Source organism: Erinaceus europaeus, chromosome 11, assembly GCF_950295315.1.
Source record: "Erinaceus europaeus chromosome 11, mEriEur2.1, whole genome shotgun sequence".
Lineage (NCBI taxonomy): Eukaryota > Metazoa > Chordata > Mammalia > Eulipotyphla > Erinaceidae > Erinaceus > Erinaceus europaeus.
Genome location: NC_080172.1, coordinates 82467796 through 82487473, shown reverse-complemented (window position 1 = coordinate 82487473; position 19678 = coordinate 82467796). Strand labels below are relative to the sequence as shown.

The 19678-nt window shown below is 37.9% G+C and overlaps 1 protein-coding gene across 2 annotated transcripts in view; it reads left to right on the top strand.

Annotated features, from left to right (window-relative positions):
* Positions 1–19678, top strand: part of FRRS1 (ferric chelate reductase 1) — a 64236-nt gene that overhangs the window by 6384 nt on the left and 38174 nt on the right. The window contains exons 2-6 of one of the 2 annotated variants that reach the window (XM_016190591.2): positions 7165–7360; positions 9088–9221; positions 10752–10846; positions 12925–13072; positions 17525–17707. In XM_016190591.2, the coding sequence (XP_016046077.1) occupies positions 7165–7360; positions 9088–9221; positions 10752–10846; positions 12925–13072; positions 17525–17707 (756 nt within the window). The remainder of the gene's footprint in view (positions 1–7164; positions 7361–9087; positions 9222–10751; positions 10847–12924; positions 13073–17524; positions 17708–19678) is intronic. The other variant, XM_060202136.1, reaches the window with a different exon arrangement.

The following is a 19678-nucleotide window of genomic DNA, read 5'->3' as shown; positions in this document are numbered from 1 at the left end:
ACGCCCATGTTCAGCGGGGAAGCAATTACAGAAGCCAGACCTTCCACCTTCTGCAACCCACAATGACCTTGGGTCCATTCTCCCAGAGAGATAAAGAATGGGAAAGCTATCAGGGGAGGGGATGGGTTATCGAGATCTGGTGGTGGGAATCGTGTGGAGTTGTACCCCTCCTATCCTATGGTTTTGTTAATGTCTCTTTTTAAAAATTAATAAATAAATTTAAAAAATCAAGAGGGAAAAGTCTTTGGGATGAATCTACTAAGAGGGCATAATTTACAATGACTATTTCTCTCTCTCTCTCTCTCTCTATTTAAGACCTTTATTAACAGATGCTTGCAACTTGTTGACTTTTTTTTTTTTTTTTGAAAAAATCAAGTTGTAAACTTTTATATTACAAATTAAAAATGAAGTTCTTACAATGACTATTTTAAACATTTGACTTTGGGTCTGATTAGATTAATCTTTATTGCTCTCTCCTCCCTCAATTTATTATTATTTTACCAGAACACTGCTCAGTTCTGGTTTATAGTGGTACAAAAACAACCACCAAAAACATTTATTGTATTTATTCTTAATTAATTGATTTTTTTATTGGGAAGGCTAATGCTTTACAGTGCATTCACTGACATATGTATTCGATTTTATTATGTACCAGGCCCCCAAAGTTTTCTTCCTCTCTTTCCTCCCCCTCCCCACCTCTCCCCTCTTTCTTTCATACCTACCCCATTGTAAAATGATAATTCTCTTTTTTCTTTTTGTCATAAAAATTTTGTTACTTTATCTTTAGCATTTGTGCTTAGTGTTAACTTTTCTGAGTTTATCCATTTATCCTTTGATAGCTTCACCTATTTTTCTAAAACTACTCCCATCTAACTTTGTCCTTTTAGGCCAATGCCCAATTCTATCTATAATCCCAGTTTCTTGGTGACATTGCAAAAGCCTATCTAATTTGCTCTAGATCCTAGATGGAATGCTAACAGTACAAATGTGCTGTGAATTAACTTCTAATTCAACTTAGAATTTTAATTCCATTTTCTAGTAGAAGCAGTATAACAAATGATGATTCTCTTTCATTTTTAAAAAACGTTTTCTAGGTTATAATACATAAATATTCTGGTGCTGGTGCACCTGGTTGAGCACAGGTTATAATGTGCAAGGACCCAGGTTCAAGCTTCCAGTCCCCACCTGCAGGAGGAAAGCTTCATGAATGGTGAAGCAAGTCTGCAGGTGTCTCTCTGTCTCTCTCCTTCTCTGTCTCCCCTTCCTCTTAATTTCTGGATATCTTGGGTATTGTAGCGTAGCTGTAACCAGGCTGAGTTCTCACATTTTTTTGTGTGTGTATGTTAACTTTTGAACTACGATGCTTCACTTTAAAATAAATGACTAGTTATAAGTGCTAGAGTTTTAATACAGCCTTACTACATCTGCTGGCGTAATTATTGGACATATTTTTAGATGTGCTTTACTTCACTTCTTTTCTCAAATATCTTTGAAGTTATACAATGAAAAATATATCTGTGGTCTGGGGAGATATCTCAGCATAAGAGTATAGGAGTTGCCTGCCTGAGACCCCAGAGACCCTTGCAATCTTCATATGCTCAGTTCAAATTGGCAGTAGTCATTTACCAGAGCTAAATAATGTTTTGGTCTCTTATTTTCTCTTTCTCATAAACTAATTAACTTAATTAAGAAACATTTAATGACAAATTTATTTTAAATAATGGACAGTACTCCCTTTCCTATCTAGATATATTTTCAGCTGCATTTCTCGCATTTTCATCTGAATTTTACTTTGTAAATAAATTATAATAAATATATTATTTTTTATTAATGACTTAATAATGATTGACAAGATTGTGGTCTTGTCAGTCCTTATCACCAGAGTTTCACATTGCATCCCCTCCACTGGAAATTTTCCTATTCTTTAACCCCCTGGGAGTATGGACCAAGATCTTTATAGGAAGCAGAAGGTGGCAAGTCTGGATTCTGTAATTCCTTCTCCACTGGACATGGATGTTGACTGGTGGACCCATACTCTGAGCCTGTTTCTGTCTTTCCCTAGTTGGGTAGGGCTCTAAGGAGGTGAGATTCCAGGACACATTGATGAATTTGTCTGCCTAGGGAAGTCAGATTGGCATCATGGTAGCACCTGCAACTTGGTGGCTAAAAAGCATTAGGATATAAAGCAGAACAATTTGTTTAATACTCAGGAACTTAAAGGTAAAAATATAGTAGATGAAATTTGGGGTCTTCATGTTGGAAGAAGCTAGGAAGTCTATTTTAGGTATAGTCCAAGCAGTCCATAACTTTACAAATTTTTCACTGAGCCCAACGGCTAACATTCAGGTGGGCTAGGAGTATTGCTTGGGAAGATGGTGTCAGAGTTGAGGACAGGACTAGAATACTGGATAACAGCAGAGAGAAGCTCCCAAATATGATAAAAGTATAAATACCATTAAATGTAAACCCCATTGATCTGACCTATACATATATTATCTTAATATCACTTGCTTCTGTGGTCCACAATCACAGTAGTAATTGCCCACCTGGTTAAGTACATACATTATAGTGTTCAAGGACCTGGGTTCATGCCCCCATATCCCCACCTGCATGAGAAAGGTTTTACATAGTAAAACAGTACTGCCGGTCTCTCTTTCTCTTTTCCATTCTATCTCCTTTTTCCCTATCACATTCTCTCAGTTTTTATCCAATAAATAAATAATAAAAACATTTAGAAAGTTACATATTCCTCCAAATATAAGAATTTCATATTTAAATAATAAATATACATTATTTTGAAGTTTATTTTTATGTGAGATGTATTTAGCATCTAGAACAAATGGTACTTATACTATTTTACTAAGACAAGAAAAAAATCAGTATAAATTTCATCATGTTTGGGAATATTTCAGTTAGAGAACCAAGATAGACTCTCATATAATATTTATTTATTTATTTATATTTCTTTATTGGGGAATTAATGTTTTACATTCAACAGTAAATACAATAGTTTGTACATGCATAACATTCCCCAGTTTGCCATATAACAATACAACCCCAACTAGGTCCTCTATCATCCTTCATGGACTTGTGTTCTCCCCACCCACCCACCCACCCCAGAGTCTTTTACTTTGGTGCGATATGCCAATTCCATTTCAGGTTCTACTTCTGTTTTCTTTTCTGATCTTGTTTTCAACTTCTGCCTGAGAGTAAGATCATCCCATATTCATCCTTCCGTTTCTGACTTATTTCACTCAACATGATTTCAATGCTCTTGAATTGGCTGATGCTGTCTTTGTGGCCTAACATATGGTCTATCCTTGAGAATGACCCATGTGGATTTGAGAAAAATGTATATTCCAGTTTCTTGGGATGAATGACTCTGAAAATGTCCAATAGTTCTAGTTTATCTATCTCTTCATTTAGCTCCCTTATATCTTTATTGATTTTCTGCCTGGATGATCTGTCAATTTGAGAGAGTGGGGTATTGAAGTCCCCTACTATGATTGTGTTGCTTTTAATATATTGCTGTAGCTCTTTCAGTAGACGTTTGATGTATTTAGATGGCTTCTCATTGGGTGCATAGATGTTAATAATTGTTAAGTCCTCTTGATTGACTGATCCTCTGAGCATTAAGTAGTGTCCATTCCTATCTTTTTTAATCTTATCTATTTTAAAGTCTATCGTGTCTGATATGAGAATAGCTGTTCCTGCCCTTTTTTGTGGGCCATTGGCTTGTATGATAGTTTTCCATCCTTTCCCTTTAAGTCTGTGTTTGTCATGTTGAGTTAGGTGAGTTTCCTGTAGACAGCATATTGTTGGGTTGTATTTTCTGATCCATCTTCCTACTCTGTGTCTTTTAATAGGTGAATTCAGGCCATTGACATTTATTGATATCAAAGATTGAAGATATTTTAACACCATTCTTGTAGAGTTTTAGAGTGTTCTAATATATGTCCTATTTATGGTGGTCTGATTGTTTATAGGAGACCTTTCAGAACTTCTTTCAGGGCAGGCTTGGTGATAGTTGATTCCTTCAACTGTTGCTTGTCTGATAAGGTTTTGATGCCTTCATCTAGTCTGAATGACAGTCTAGCAGGATATAGTATTCTTGGTTGAAAGCCTTTCTCATTGAGCACTCGATAGATATCTTGCTATTCTCTTCTGGCCTGCAGTGTTTCTATGGAGAAGTCTGCTGCTAATCTTATGGGTTTTCCTTTGTAGGTGACTCTTTGTTTTTCTCTTGCAGCCTTCAGGATCCTTTCTTTATCCTTATCCCTTTCCATTCTAAGTATGATATGTCTTGGTGTGTTTAGGTCTGGGTTAATTCTATTTGGGACCCTCTGGGCTTCTTGAATCTTTATGTCTTTGATGTTGTCTAGGCTAGAGAAGTTTTCAGCAATTATGGCCTGGAGAATGCTTTCTTCCTCTCCTCTTTCTTCCTCTGGTATGCCAATAATGTGTATATTGTTTCTTTTGAAGTCATCCCATAGGACTCTGTTGTTGTTTTCAGCATCTCTTAATCTGTTTTTGAGATCTCTTACTTCTTTTTTAGTTGTCTCTAATTCATCCTCGATCTTGCTAATTCTGTCTTTAGCCTCATTGATTCTATTCTTTCTGCCCTCTACTGTTTCCTGGAGTTCAGCCCTCTACTGTTTTCTGGAGTTCTTCTATTTTGTTGTCCTGTTCTGATATTGTTTTAGCTTGTTCAGCTAGTTGTTTTAGCTTGTTCAGCTTTCAGCTCTCTAATAACCATGAGATAATTAGTATTTTCTTCCATAGTCTCATTTGTTGTTCCTGTATTTCTGATTACAATTTTTTTTCAAATTCTTTACTCACTCCTGTGATTATTTCCTTAGCTAGTGTTTGGATGTTGAACTCGTTATTTTGTGCTTCACCCTCTGGGGAACTTTTAGCTGGACTCTTGTCCTGGTTTGTTTCTCCAATAGTTCTTCTTGTTGTTTTAACCATTTTATATATTATGTTATGAGTTCCCTCTCTCAGTACTTTTCAAATTACTGATCACTATTTCCTGGATTGACTTGTGTCTAAGTAAGTTAATTAAAGGGTTCATGGTGGTGGAAGTTAACAGTTGCTTCAATAGTATTTTAATCCTTGAGTTGGAGCTCAGTGGTTTAAAATCCTCTTTTTTTTTTTCTTCTTCTTCTTCCCTGTAGTTTGGGAGCCTGAGGGCTTTTAAACTATCAATAGGCTTCTTAGCTTAATCACTGACTCCTGACCAAGAGATAAATCAGGGTGTGGCAGAGATAATCCAGTGATTATGCAAAGAGACTTTAACAGCCCCACAGCTATGCCACCCAGGTATAGGTCTTCTCCTGAGTTTCCTGGTTAGATCTCTGTCCCCTGGTGTCCCTCCCTGTCGCTGCTCCAGATTCTGAGGGCAGTAGCAATGGAGACTCAGAGTTGCACTTGGTGAGTCTCTGGGGCGTCCTTTCCTCCCTTCAGCTGTCCCCTTGTTGGTGGAGCAGACTGGAGGTGGTGTCTCAACTGATAAACTGCTGGGCTGTTAGCAGTCACTTAATCTCTCCCTAGGCTCCTCTCTGTCACCAGCCACACGTGTTTGTACTCACTGGTGATTTACTGGGCTCCTGTGGTCATTCTAGTCCTGTCTTGTTTTGGTCCCGGGTGGTCTCCTTTGGTATTCCTAGTTGATCCAGGAGAGGAGAGGAGAGAAAGTGATCTGCTGCTGCTCGTAGCTCTGCCTCCAGAAGTCTTGCCCTCATAATCTTTTTAACCAACCAATCTTTTTCCTGCATTGTGAAATATGTTTTCTTCTTTTCCCTGTGTGTATTCACGGTAAAATGTGAATTTTAGAAACTTGTAAAAGTCATACAAAACCAGTGAAGGATGTCCTCATAATATAAAAGATCATTATCTATGTTCCATATTTTATCTTAAATGTTAGCAGAATCACTCCTTAATTCTATTTCATAACTATATAATATGATGGAAAAATATGTCTAATTTATTGGTTTGAAAAGGTTGTTCCTTAATTAATTAACTGAAAAGCTGTTGTTAATATTGGGCTGAAATAGAACTCATTGTGAGTGGTTAGCATCTGAATGAGGGCATAGAAATTGCTGTTGTATTATGTCTGCTTCTTATATTTTCCTAGTGAGTGGTGGTGTCTTAGTCACTTCCCTTTCCTGTCTTCTTGCCCTGATAATTCACAGGAGGATTTTCCTCTTTGTTTTCCTAAAATCATGTTATAATTGGCTCTAAATTAATTTTATTCAATAGTTTTTAATGCATAGAAAGAAACTGAAGCATAGACTCAGTGACTAGATTGACACTGTACCTATGTAATGTATAACAAAGACTAGAGCACATCTTGTTTGCAAGTACACCTGATGATAAGATAGTGTCAAATAAATACTAGCCAAGCTAATAACTTTTAGCTTTCCCAGGTGAGTTATCATCTGGTTGTCTTTAAGCTTTCTGGGATGAAGTATAGTAAAACCTTGAGCTTTTATTGAACTAGCTTATTGTTTCTCAAATGGAAATGAATTTATCTTCCTTGCCAAACTTTGGGCTGTATCTTTACTTTATTAAAAGAAATTTGAGGGCCCAGAGGTACTGAGCCCTACTGGGTAGGAGACATGCTTGAGTGAAGTCCTGGGTTCAGTCCCCAGTATCACATGGGAGCAGCATGGAATGGACTGGACCAAGGGAACACCATAGGTGGTGGAATCCTGCATTGGTGTTTTCCCCTCCTCTTTCCTTATTATATCTGTCTCTCTCTTTCTTCACCATATCTCTAAGTATATAGAGTTAAAAAAAAAAAAGGCCCCTGAGGTTGATGGTAAGTATCATACTTATGCAAGGCCCTCAGTTCACTACTGGTGCTGCACTAAAGATTAAAAAAAGTCACAAAAATCTTAAAAGGAGGTCTTAATTTGCTCATTTTTCAGGTAAGGAAGTGGAGGACTAAGTGCTTTGCCTAAAGTGTCAAAGTTGGCAATTGGTCAACTTTGAATTCAAATTCAGGACAAACAGTATCCTACTTACTCTTAACTATATATTTTTGAGAATATAATTGATTAATGGAAGCAAGTATTTTTCTAGAATTACTATTTTGTGGTATGAAAGCTCTTATATTTTAAGGTCTCATGAAAGTAATGTTTGTTTCATTTCCTCTTTAAGATGGCAGTTCCTGGATTTATTCTGGGTGCCTTCATTTTTCTATTGCACATTAGTTCTGTGGCTAATTATCCTGATGGAGGAGTCACACAGTCGTGCCATGAAATGATTCCTGCTCATGGTCATAGTCCACGCTCTGATCCTGTTCATAACATTTCAGTGAGTCAGATGACATTCAGACCGGGAGATCAGATCAAAGGTAATTCTGGGATTAATTATAGCTTGAATTTTATTCTTTTTATTTTTTCCCTTTTTCTCTATATTGCAATTTCAGTTAAATCTCCTCACCTACTTTTGTAAAAAAAAAATCATCATCTGACATTCCTTACTTTTTGTTTACTGTTGGTGACTATATTTCTTTTAAAGAAATAAGTTTGTTTATTTATTGACATTAGGGTTATTTCTGAGGCTTGGGGCCTGCATGATAAATCCACTGCTCCTGGTGGCAATGTTTTATCCTTTGTCTTTCTTTTCTGATAGAGTTAGAGATAGAGAGGGAGGAAGAGGGAAGAGGAGGAGAGAGGAAGAGAATACTGTAGCACTGCTCCACTGCTTAAGAAGCTTTCCTCTTGTGGGTAGGGACCAGGAGCTTGAACCCAGTGTGCTCTATTGTCCACCACCCTGCTCCCCTGATAACAACAGCCCTTAAGGTAGCACATATATACCCCACTGCAAACAGCTTTTTTTTTTTTTTTTTTGAGAAGATGAGCATTTATTGGGAGAAAGTAAGGACAGAAAAGAAGAAAGTACAAGCCATATAAGCATATAGGCCCCAGAGAGAGAGAGACAGAAAGAGAGACAAAGGTCTATAAATGGGCTTTAACATACGTTTTTGTCATGATTTGGCATATCTCCTATATAGTAGTCAAAGAGAGTAATGCTATTTATCTATTAATAATTTAAGATATAATAAGCCCTTAACATTCTTGATCTAGTATAATCTCATATATTTTCCTGATTCTTCCAAAGAAATGTGGGTTGTTAAAGTTGTATCTATAACAGCATTATTATAAAGATGATATTTATTTATTTATTTATGAGATAGGAAAAGAAAGAATCAGAGCATCTCTCTGACATATGGAGGTCAGGGATAGAACGCAAGACATCATACTTGAGGGTTCAATGCTTTATTCACTGCACCACCTCTCAGGATACTGGGATTTTACAAACCCTGTTTCCTACAGCTTTAGAAATGCAAAATATCAATAGGTATTCTTTAATAGAAAGACTATATGGAAAAACAAGTTTACTGCTCTGTGTAGTGTTCATAGCACACCTTCTAGAGTTTCCTACTGCACAGTAAGATGGTTTTGAAGGGCTTACAGTAAACAAATATAACATGTAAAATTTTCCAAACTAATTTGACCCTGTGTACTACTCCTTGTTCATCACTTCTCTTTTTTTCCACCTTAAAATTTTCAATTACTAGTTCATTTCAATGTATAGTTCTTCTTTTATATTTAATTATTCCCTTTTATTGCCCTTATTGTTTTATTGTTGCAGTTATTATTGTTGTTGTCATTGTTGGATAGGACAGAGAGAAATGGAGAGAGGAGGGGAAGACAGAGGGGTAGAGAAAGATAGACACCTGCAGACCTGCTTCTCTGCCTGTGAAGCGACTCCCGGGCAGGTGGGGGGGGGGGGCCTGGAACCGGGATCCTTACGCTGGTCTTTGTGCGGTTGCACTACCGCCCTACTCCCTCAATGTATAGTTCTCCATCCCCTCCCACGAATGTCTTATATAAAACAGATTATAACTTTTATGTCTATAGGGTGATGTCTATGATTTTTTTCTCCTGGAGTAGTTTTGTACATGGATATTTTGTGAGAGGGGACACATACTGTGATATGTCTCCTGTAAACAGTTTCCTTTTTGAGATGATGCTATTAAATCTTTTAACTTAACCTTTTTCTCCTGTTTCTCAGTGACTTTATCAGGGCCACCATTTAAAGGGTTTCTCTTAGAAGCACGTGATGCTGAGAATTTGAATGGCCCTCCTATTGGCTCCTTCACATGTGACAGTCAGGTGTCACAGCTTCTGACTTGTGAAAATGTACAGGTTTGTGTTTGGTTTGAAAGTGATTTTTATTAGTTTCTGTGGAAACTAATACTTCAGAGCAGTATTTGTACTTCAGAGCAGTATTTGCAAGATAAATTATGAAACTACTCATGTGTTGCAGACATTTAAATAGATTCACAATGACCTAACTTAACCTCTCATTTCATTTCTTTAAATTTTTTTGGTATTATGTTTATTTACTTATTGGATAGAAACGGTCAGAAATCGAGAGGGGATATGATAGAGAGGGAAAGAGAGAGAGACACCTGCAACATTGCTTCACCACTTGCAAAGCTTCCCCCTTGCAGGTGGGGACTGGGGGCTTGAACCTGGGTCTTTGCACATTGTAACACGTGTGCGTAACCAGCTGGGCTTCTACCCGCCCCATTCTCATTTAATTTCTAATATATTTTTACACATCCATATCTGAGGAAAGGTGGGACTATAGCTTGAATAGTTTGCTACTGTTGATGTTTTATGTAATATTGTTTCTTCATATGTTGAGTTTTAAAAAAATAGTTATTCAAGACAATTCTAGAGTGGGATAGTGGTCTAGTTTTTGTCATTTCTTCTTTCATTAATTTTTTCTCTCATTAATTTAATAAACGTTTATTCTACTGAGCACTGTCCTGGGTGCAAGACCTATAGTGATAATCAAGCTTACTTTTGTTGCTTGAGGAACTTATAGCCTACTATGTAAGTGAACTATTGAGGCAATGATGTACTTGTAAGACCATTTGGATAGAGTACAGTGCAGCTAGAGCTATATGATAATTTATACTTTTAAAAATAATTTTTATTTATATATTTTGGATAGAGACAGAATAATTGAGAGGGAAGGGGGAGACAAAGAGGGGGTAAGAGATACCTACAGCACAGCTTCACCACTTGTGAAGCTTCTGACCCGCTTACAGGTGGGGGCCAGGGCTTGAACCTAGTTCCTTGTGCACTATAATGTGTGTGCTCACTTAGCCCCTAGCTGTGTGGTAATTTAGAACAGAAGCATATATAATTGGATAAACCCCTACCATGGAGTTCCACACATAGGCTTTCAGGAATAGAGAGAAAACTTCTTGAAAGCAATGATTACTATGCTGGGCCTTAAGAACAAATAGAAAAGTTTTCAGGTAAATGAAAATAGAAAAGAAGATCGTTCAATAGAAGGGTTTACTAAAATATGATGCTGCATATTGGGGAACAGGATTTTTTTTCTTCTAATGAATCTTTTGCATACTATTTGTATCTTCTAGTTGAAGTAATACAGATTTATAGTATAAGTGAAATGATGAGCAGATTATAAGTAACATTGACAGATAGTTCTCTTTAGTTCTTAAATTTTCACTGACTATAATTTGATTACATGGTCAGCAGGTAATCTGTTTGTCAACCAACTCAATACTCGAGTCTCTGTTCTAAGTAAAAATATTCTTTGCCAGAATGTCAAGATAATGCAGTGATAAATTTGCAAATATATTGCCATTTCACAACTATTGAGTGATTGAATTATATTTCTTTTCCATTTTATTTCAGGGATCAGCTGTGAGTCACTCAAGTCCATCCAAGAAAACAGAAATTAAAGTCTATTGGCATGCTCCAAGCACTGCCCCAAATCACATACAGTTCCTGTGAGTGGAAGACTTGCAGTTCTGTAATTGTCAAAATTGTAACACTAGTATAATTTTTTATATCTACTAAACATTCACACTGTAGGAGAGATTTGGTTTACAAGTGGCCTGTGGTAGTGATGTTATTCGTTATTTTGCTTTTGTTAAAGTTAGTTATTTATTAAGAGTGGTGGTGGTAAAAAGAGAACCCGAGCCTCACTGTGGCATCTATGATGTGGAGAAGTTAACTTGGAACCAACCTCATACATGACAGTCCATTGCATTAGCCACTGTGTCACCTCCAAGGCCACTGCTTTACTGTTTTCTTTATTAAAAAAAATGTATATATTTGTTTATCTGAGAAAGAGAGAGAGTGACCAGAGCACTGCTCAGGTCTGGCTTATGGTGTTATGGAGGGATTGAACCTGGGATTTTGAAGCCTCAGACACAAAAGTCTTTTTGCACAATCATTCTGCTATCTCCCCCACCTCTTTTTTTTTTTTCTTTTCTTTCTTTCTTTCTTGCCTTTTTTTTTTTTTAAACCAATATATACTTAGTATTCGGCACAAGATCTGGACTTAATAGGCACTTAGTAGACATTTGTTAGATGAATGAATAATAAGAGACATCACTAATAAGAAACATCAATTAATATTTGAGTCTATGAGATGCTTAAACTAATAGCTTAAAAATTACTCATATTTTAATATAAGGGTAGGGATTTTTTCTACAGTAAAACAGTCTTGAAGTTTCAATGTTATTTTTTCAGTGATACAATGTATAGATTGTTAGAAAAGTTAAATGATTTCTGAGTACTGTTCTAGACATATATTTTACTTCTCTTTATCATTTTGTTGGGGAGTTAATAGTTTGTAGTATGGTTGCTGATACATCGGGACAATTTCTCTTTTATTTATATTTATTTATTTATTTATGATTTTTTATTATATTTATTCTCTATTGTTGCCCTTGTTGTTTTATTGTTGTAGTTATTCTTGTTGTCATTGTTGTTGGATAAGACAGAGAGAAATGGAGAGAGGAAGGGAAGACAGAGAGGGGGAGAGAAAGATAGACACCTGCAGATCTGCTTTACCGCTTGTGAAGCTACTCCCCTGCTGGTGGGGAGCCAGGGTCTCAAACCAGGATCCTTTCACCGGCTCTTGTGCTTTGCTCCACGTGCGCTTAACCTGCTGCTTAGCCTGACTCCCTGTTTTTATTTTTTTAATAGGGCCCTGCTCAGCTCTGGCCTATGATGGTGCTGGGTATTGAACCTGGGACCTCAGAGCCTGAGGCATGGAAGCCTTTTTGCATAGCCATTATGCTATCTCTCCAGCCCAGGCCAGTTTCTCTTCTCCCCATGATAAGTGTCTGCAGAACACTCTCAACCCCAATTTCCGTACTTTCCCACAGTCATGCTCTAGGATCTCGGTACCCTCTCCACTTCCTTCCCTTTGTCCTTTTCACTCCCTAGGACTCAGTAACATGCCTGTGTGTGGGATGTAAAAAAAGCGCTTGACTTTAGTTAAGACCTGATAATACTTATGTAGCTTCTTGTTCTAGCTACCTGCCACACATACCCTTTGGAATACTTCTAACAGTGCCCTTTGCAGTGAGTGAATAGCTTACTCTTTATATGTTAATAGTTTTCTGTACACTGTAGTCCAAGTCTAACATTCATGTCTGTTGTAATGCTGTCCAAAGAACAAACCAGTAAAGGAAAGGAAAAGAAATGAGTGAAAGACAGGAAGTGAATGAATACAATGAAATGTATTTAGTGATTGAATGCAACAAAGTTATTAAAAATTTGCCACAGACAAAACTAGTAGTATTGTCAGGTACTATCAAATTATATTTTCTCTGGTTTATTCCCTTAAAATATGGGTTTGGTCAGCCCATAGCTGTGGCCTTGAGAGAACTACTTCAGTTTCCAATGGAGGGAATGGAGACACAGAACTCTGGTGGTGGGAATGATGTGGAATTTTGTCTCTGTTAGCTCATACATTTGTAAATCAATATTAAATCACTAATAAAAATGTTAGATTAGGTTATGGTGGGCCATAATCAGAATTTTGTCTAATCTCTCTGATACTGTATTACAGAGCTACAGTTGTTGAGAAGTATAAAATCTACTGGGTGAAGATTCCTAGCCCTGTGATTTCACAGCCAAATGCATTACCTTTCACAACTCCTGAAGTTACAAGAGCACCTTTTTCAACAGTATCTCCAGTTTCCCATTTAACTAAACCAGTGAGTAACATTTTTATGCTATTACCACATGCCACATAATTTAGTAGCTTCCCTGGAAATTATTTTTTCAGTGCTTGGTGAGGTGTTTTGAGAGTTTGTACTTAATAGATATCCAGTAAATATTAATGCCCTCTTTCTTTTCCTTCCCTTTCTAATTTTTTTAAAAATAATTTTATCCTCATGGTAAGATGAGATGGTAAAACACTTGTATGCCCAGTCACATATTTTGTTTTTCATCTCTTCTATATTTTTCAGTGCATGACCATTATATTAGACTACATTATTATGAATACTGCAATTTTGTTTGGCCATACGATTAGATCTGTTGTTTGTATTTGTTCTTAATTTAGCCTTACTGCTTATTTACTTACAAACTGCTTCAGTCACTGTTTACCTGAAATTTCCAGTAAGAATCTATTGACAAGATTTTCCTATTGACAATATTGTTCTATTCCTGGGGCCAGGCGGTGGCACACCTAATTAAGGGCACATATTACAGTGCGCAAGGACGCAGATTCGAGCCTCTGGTTCCCACCTGCAGGGGGAAAGCTTCACAAGTGGTGAAGCAGAGCTGCAGGTGTCTCTCTCCTCTATCTCCCCTCTCCCCCTTAATTTCTCTGTGTTTCTATTCAATAATAAATAAATAAAAATATTTTTTAAAAAGATTGTTCTATTTCCATATATACTCACATAAAGGGCATTGACTTTTGTTGGGGTGTATTGTGTCTCTACAACAGGTTTATGATCTCTAATTGTAGTGAGATTCATTCAGAGTCATAGGATTATAGCACCTGTAGAGCTAGAAAAGACCTTTAGGTATGGTTGTATAGTTCCTATTTTATAGTTGAAGGTAAAAGGGACTCTGATAGAATGAATTATTGAGCAATGTGATGAAGTAAAAGTGGCAAGCGAGTCAAATTTAAATTTCCTAATTTCTAGTGTTTTCTCCATTCTGTTATATTTTCCCTATAAGGCCCTGTGAGATTATATATGTTATTCTGGTCTTGGTTCCTGATGATATTTGACCCTTGACTCTAGATTCTAACACAGCTTTGAAATCCCTTTGAACTTCCTGAGTGCTTTCCATTCTAATAAGATGATTCTTGGTGATGGTGAGCTTCTATATAGGGGTTGATCACTTGAAAGACTAACTGTAGTTAGAATCTTGGAATTAAAAAAAAAAATTTTATCATTGGATAAAAACAGAGAGAAATCGGGGGCGGGGCGGTAGTGCTAGTGCAGCGGGTTAAGCGCACGTGGGGCGAAGCCCACAGACCTGCAGAAGGATGCCTGTTGAAGCTCCCGGCTCTCCACCTGCAGGGGAGTTGCTTCACAAGCGGTGAAACAGGTCTGCAGGTGTCTATCTTTCTCTCCCCCTCTCTGTCTTCCCCTCCTCTCTCCATTTCTCTCTGTCCTATCCAACAACAACAGCAATAACAATAATAATAACAACAACAACGATGGAAAACAAGGGCAACAAAAGGGAAAAAATAGCCTTCAGGAGCAGTGGATTTGTAGTGCACGCACCGAGCCCCAGCAATAACCCTGGAAACAAAAAAACAAAACAGAACAAAACAAACAAACAAACAACCCCCCCCCCAGAAATTGATAGGGGAGGGGAAGACAAAGAGGGAAAGAGACAGACACCTGCAGCCCTGATTCACTACTTTTGAAGCTTTTTCCTGCGGGTAGGGGCCAGGTGTTTGGGCACTGTAATATGTGCACTTAACCAGGTGTGCCACTACCTGGCTCCAGAAGCTTGGAACTTTTATGCCCCTCTTTACTTGCAAATATGAGAGAGGAGCTTAAACTTGAATGAATAATTGATCATGTCTTTATATCGGAGCTTATAGTTTGGGATTTAGCAAGTTCCTAAGTTGTTGAACAGGTGGAGGTGCTGGGACAGTAGTGCCTCAGAGAGTGCTTAGAAGCTTTACATTCCTCCTCAGATACCTTACTCTGTATCTTTCTGGCTGCTTCTGAGTTTTATCTTCTTTTATTGAAGCTACTAATCTATTAAGTATACTGTTTTCCTGGGTTCTGTAAGCCAACCTAGCAAATATGAGGAATATGAGGAAGAGATTACAGGAGCCTCAAATTCTTATTTTTTATTAGTAATTTAATATTGGTTTACAAAATTGTGAAATAAAGGGTAGAATTCCAGACCATTTCCATCACCTGAGTTCCATGTCCCTATCCTTTCCATTGGAAACTCTAGTAGTTTTACCAAGGTCACAGGTGTGGTGGGTTGACTATTATTTCTGTGACTGTCTATATCTATATTTGTCCATTTTTCCTATGGTCCTGTCTTCCTTTCTAAGTCACACCAATACCTATTACTACTTTTTAATATCCTTCTTTTGTCCTATTTCTGGGTCCTGATGGAATTGGAGTTCAAAACCCTTTGGTCAACTTTCCCTAACATTTCTCCCCCTCTAGGAATATGGACCAAAGTTCTTTACTGGGTGCAGAAAGTGGGAGTTCTGGCTTTTCTAATTGCTTCTAGTGGGCATTGATTGGCAGGTTGATCCATACCCTCAGCCTGTTTCTATCTTTCCCTAGTGGGGTAGGGCTCTGGAGAGGTGAGCTTCCAGGATACATTGGTGAAGTTGTCTGCCCAAACAGGTCAGGATGGAATTATATATAGTAACATATGCAACTTGGTGGCTGAAAGGTGTAAAGATATAAAGTAGGGCAAAGTGTTTAATAAATGGGAACCAAGAAGTAGAAATAGACAAGATGAGATTAGGGATCCTAGGGTGGAAAGAAGCTAGGAAGTCTATTTTAGGTATGTTCTTAGGGGCCCATGACTTTAGTAATTTTTGCACAAGCTTGCCCTAGCTAACATGCATATGGACTAAAAATATTGTCTGGGAAGATGGTGTGAGAGATGAGATTAGGACTAGAAAGCTGGATTAGGGCAGATAGTAGTTCCCAAACTTGAAGAAAGTACATAAACACACCAACTGTTTACCACATCAGTCTGACTCAGGACCCATATATGTTCACAGTTAGCACAGGAGCTTGTATAATGTCTGAGTTCCTGTCAGTTTGAGTTTACAGTCCATGGTCACAGCTGGGAACATTCTAGGGTGCACTCATTTCACAATCAGTCTTCCTTGAGTGGTCTGACCCAACCTCCCTTTTGAGATTGGGACAGTCTTTATCATTGCAACTTTATAATAAGCATAAGGATCTTGAGAACCTCAAATGTTATGACCAGTTGGCCAGCTGTATTTGGGACTAGTGATTAGCATTGAGAGGAGGAAAACTTTATAAGACTGAATCTTCAGTTTGTGGGATCTGACCCTAATTCCAGGTTAATAGTATCAGAATGGAATTGAACTGTAGGGCACCCAGTTGGTGTTCACAGAGGACTATAGAACTGCTCAGTATTGAAAATCCCCACGTATTTGGTGGCTAGAAGTATTAGTGAGATAGAAGAGATTTGAGGATTTTTTTTTTTCCTATATAGTTCCCACTAATTATGGTTAGGGAAAGGTTAGTGTTTAGTTCTCTTCTGAAATGCACTGTCCCAACCCATTATAACACAGTGGCTTCTCTTTGTCCTTTCAGATTGTAGCACTGGTATCTTTTGAGATTTTCCCTCTTACTAGCTCTGGTCTATAGTGATGGTGGGGGGGTGGGTTGAACCTGGGACTTCAGAGCCTCAGGCAAGAGAGTCTCTTTGCATAACCATTATTCTATTCACACCCCCTGAAAAATTATAGGGTACTGTCTAGAAGAGAATGCCAACATAGTCTTAAATGTTTCCTAAGAATTTTATCAAAAGCAGGGGCCTGGCGGTAAGTTAAGTGCACATTGCTCCAAGGACAAGGACCAACACAAGGATCCGATTTGAGCCACCGGCTCCCCACCTGCAGGGGGCGTCGCTTCACAAGCGGTGAAGCACGTCTATCCTATCCCCCTCTCTTGTCTTCCCCTCCTCTCTGGATTTCTTTTTTTCCTATCCAGCAATAACGACAGCAGTAACAACAACAATAATAACAACAGCAACGATAAACAACAAGAGCAACAAAAGGGAAAAAATGGCGAGCAGTGGATTCGTAGTGCAGGCACGGAGTCCCAGCGACAACCCTGGAAGGAAAAAAAAAAAAAAGTCTCGAAAGCTACCAGGAACTTTAGAAGATAGTTAATGCAAAACATTTTATGTATTAGAGAGATAGTAATATTAGTGCATAATTATGGTTTAACTAGTGTTGTTTTCCAGAGTTTAATTAAAATTAATTTACTTCAAAAGTTCACAGCCTAGCTGCTGCTCTGATCATTTCTAATCTGGGATTTGTCATTTGCTCCCTCATTTGAATCCTTATTATGAAAAGGTATTCTTCTTGAAGTTTATACTTCATACTTCAAAGTAGCTTCTCTTTTGTTACTGCAAACTACTTATTTGATGAATAAGACTTTCTTTCCTCTGTCATTTTTTTCTAGTTCAGTGCTTCAGGTTGTGGGAACAAGAAATTCTGCATTAGGAATCCTCTGAACTGTGACCCAGAGAAAGAGCATGCTTGTGTCTTCTTATCATTCACCCGAGATGACCAATCAGTGACGATTGAGATGAGTGGTCCCAGTGAAGGCTATTTAGCCTTTGCGTTTTCTCATGACCGATGGATGGTTTGTACCTTTCACTTACATAAGTGATAATGAAAAGGAAATTACTAGCGTTATTACTAATCAGCAAGTTTAGTTGTCTATTACAGAATTGAAATATCATCCCTCAAGGGGGTAATGGAGAGGGAAAAACAGGGTAAATTAACTTTAGTAGATTTTTAAGTTAAACAGCTTTGAATATTTAATGTTTTCAAAATTTGAGTGTTACATACCCAAAGAACAGTCTAAATTAAGTAACATTTAGAAAATAAGATATACATTTTTTTTCCTGGTGGATTTATCACTTTATTATTATTTTTTGTCTATCATTTTTTCTCTCTATGATAAAGCAGGAAGCACAGTTTTATTATTTTATTTTTAATTCATTAATACTACCACGCACTGCACAGCTCTGGCTTATGGTGGTGCAGGGGATTGAACCTGAGGCCTTAGATCTACCGACATGAAATTTCCTTTTGGCATAGCTATTAGACTACCTCCCCCCAGGAAGAAGTGCAGTTTTTAAATTAATTAATTAATTAATTAATTCCCTTTTGTTGCCCTTGTTTTATGGTTGTAGTTACTATTGTTATTGATGTCGTCGTTGTTGGATAGGACAGAGAGAAATGGAGAGAGGAAGGGAAGACAAACAGGGAGAGAGAAAGATAGACACTTGCAGACCTGCTTTACTGCTTGTGAAGCGACTCCCTTGCAGATGGGGAGCCGGGGGCTTGAACCGGGATTCTTATGCCGGTCCGTGGGCTTTGCGCCAAGTGCGCTTAACCTGCTGCGCTACCACCCGACTCCCAGAAGTGCAGTTTTAATAAAAGTTGAGAAGAGGAAACTTTGTGGGCTTGAATCTCTAAATTGTGGGATCTGACCCTAATTTCAGGTTAATAGTATCAGAATGGAATTGAACTGTAGGGCACCCAGTTGGTGTCCACAGAGGATTATAGAACTGCTAAGTATTGAAAACCCCTATATATTTGTTGGCTAGAAGTGTTGGTGGGGTAGAAGAGATTTGAGGATTTTTTTCTATATAGTTCCCATTAGTTATGGTTAGAGAAAGGTTTGTGTTTAGTTCTATTCTGAAATGCACTGTCCCAACCCATTCTAACAGGGTGGCTGGATAAAGTTTCATGTTTGTGTTACTTCTCAGATCCTAGTTATTTTCTCAAGTGACCAGCAACTAAAGCATGGATGTTCTCATTTTTGTCATTATCCATGCATTTCTCAAATAGAGAATTAAACATGTCCAGGTGAAAATGTGAAACAGTGGCTTCTTTATCAGATCTGCAGAAGGCAGCATGTACTTCAAAATGACTATCTCTCTCTCTCTCTCTCTCTCAGCAGCACTGAGTGTATCAGACGACTCTGAAGGTGGCAGCCTTGTGCTGTGGTGTAGAGGAGCAGAGTGCTGTTTAAGTGTCCTGATTTCCCAGGGAGAAGAAAGACTATTGTGGTCAGAGCATGTGAAAGTCCCTGTCTGACTGGGCTGGAAGTGGGGTTTGGGAATGCCTCTTGCATTAGCAAAGGCAGGAAATCTTCTCCTGAAAGTTTTCTTACTATCAGGTTTTAAACTTAACATCAATTCTTTTTAAAAAAATTTTTAATGTATTTATTTATTTCCCCCTTTTTTGTTGCCTTTTTTTTTTTTTTTACTATTGTTGTAGTTATTGTTGTTGTCAGATAGGACAGAGAGAAATGGAGAGAAGAGGGGAAGACAGAGGGGGGAGAGAAAGATAGACACTTGCAGACCTGCTTAACCACTTGTGAAGTGACTCCCCTGCAGGTGGGGAGCCGGGGGCTCGAACCCGGATCCTTATGCCCGTCCTTGCGCTTTGCGCCATGTGTGCTTAACCCGCTGCGCTACCACCTGACTCCCTAACATCAATTCTTTAGTGAGTTGTGTTTCAAAAAACAGAAAAGGAACTGATATTCTGTTATGAAGGACTGTTTTACTTAAGAGGGCAGTATGATCATGTTGGTTTTTGT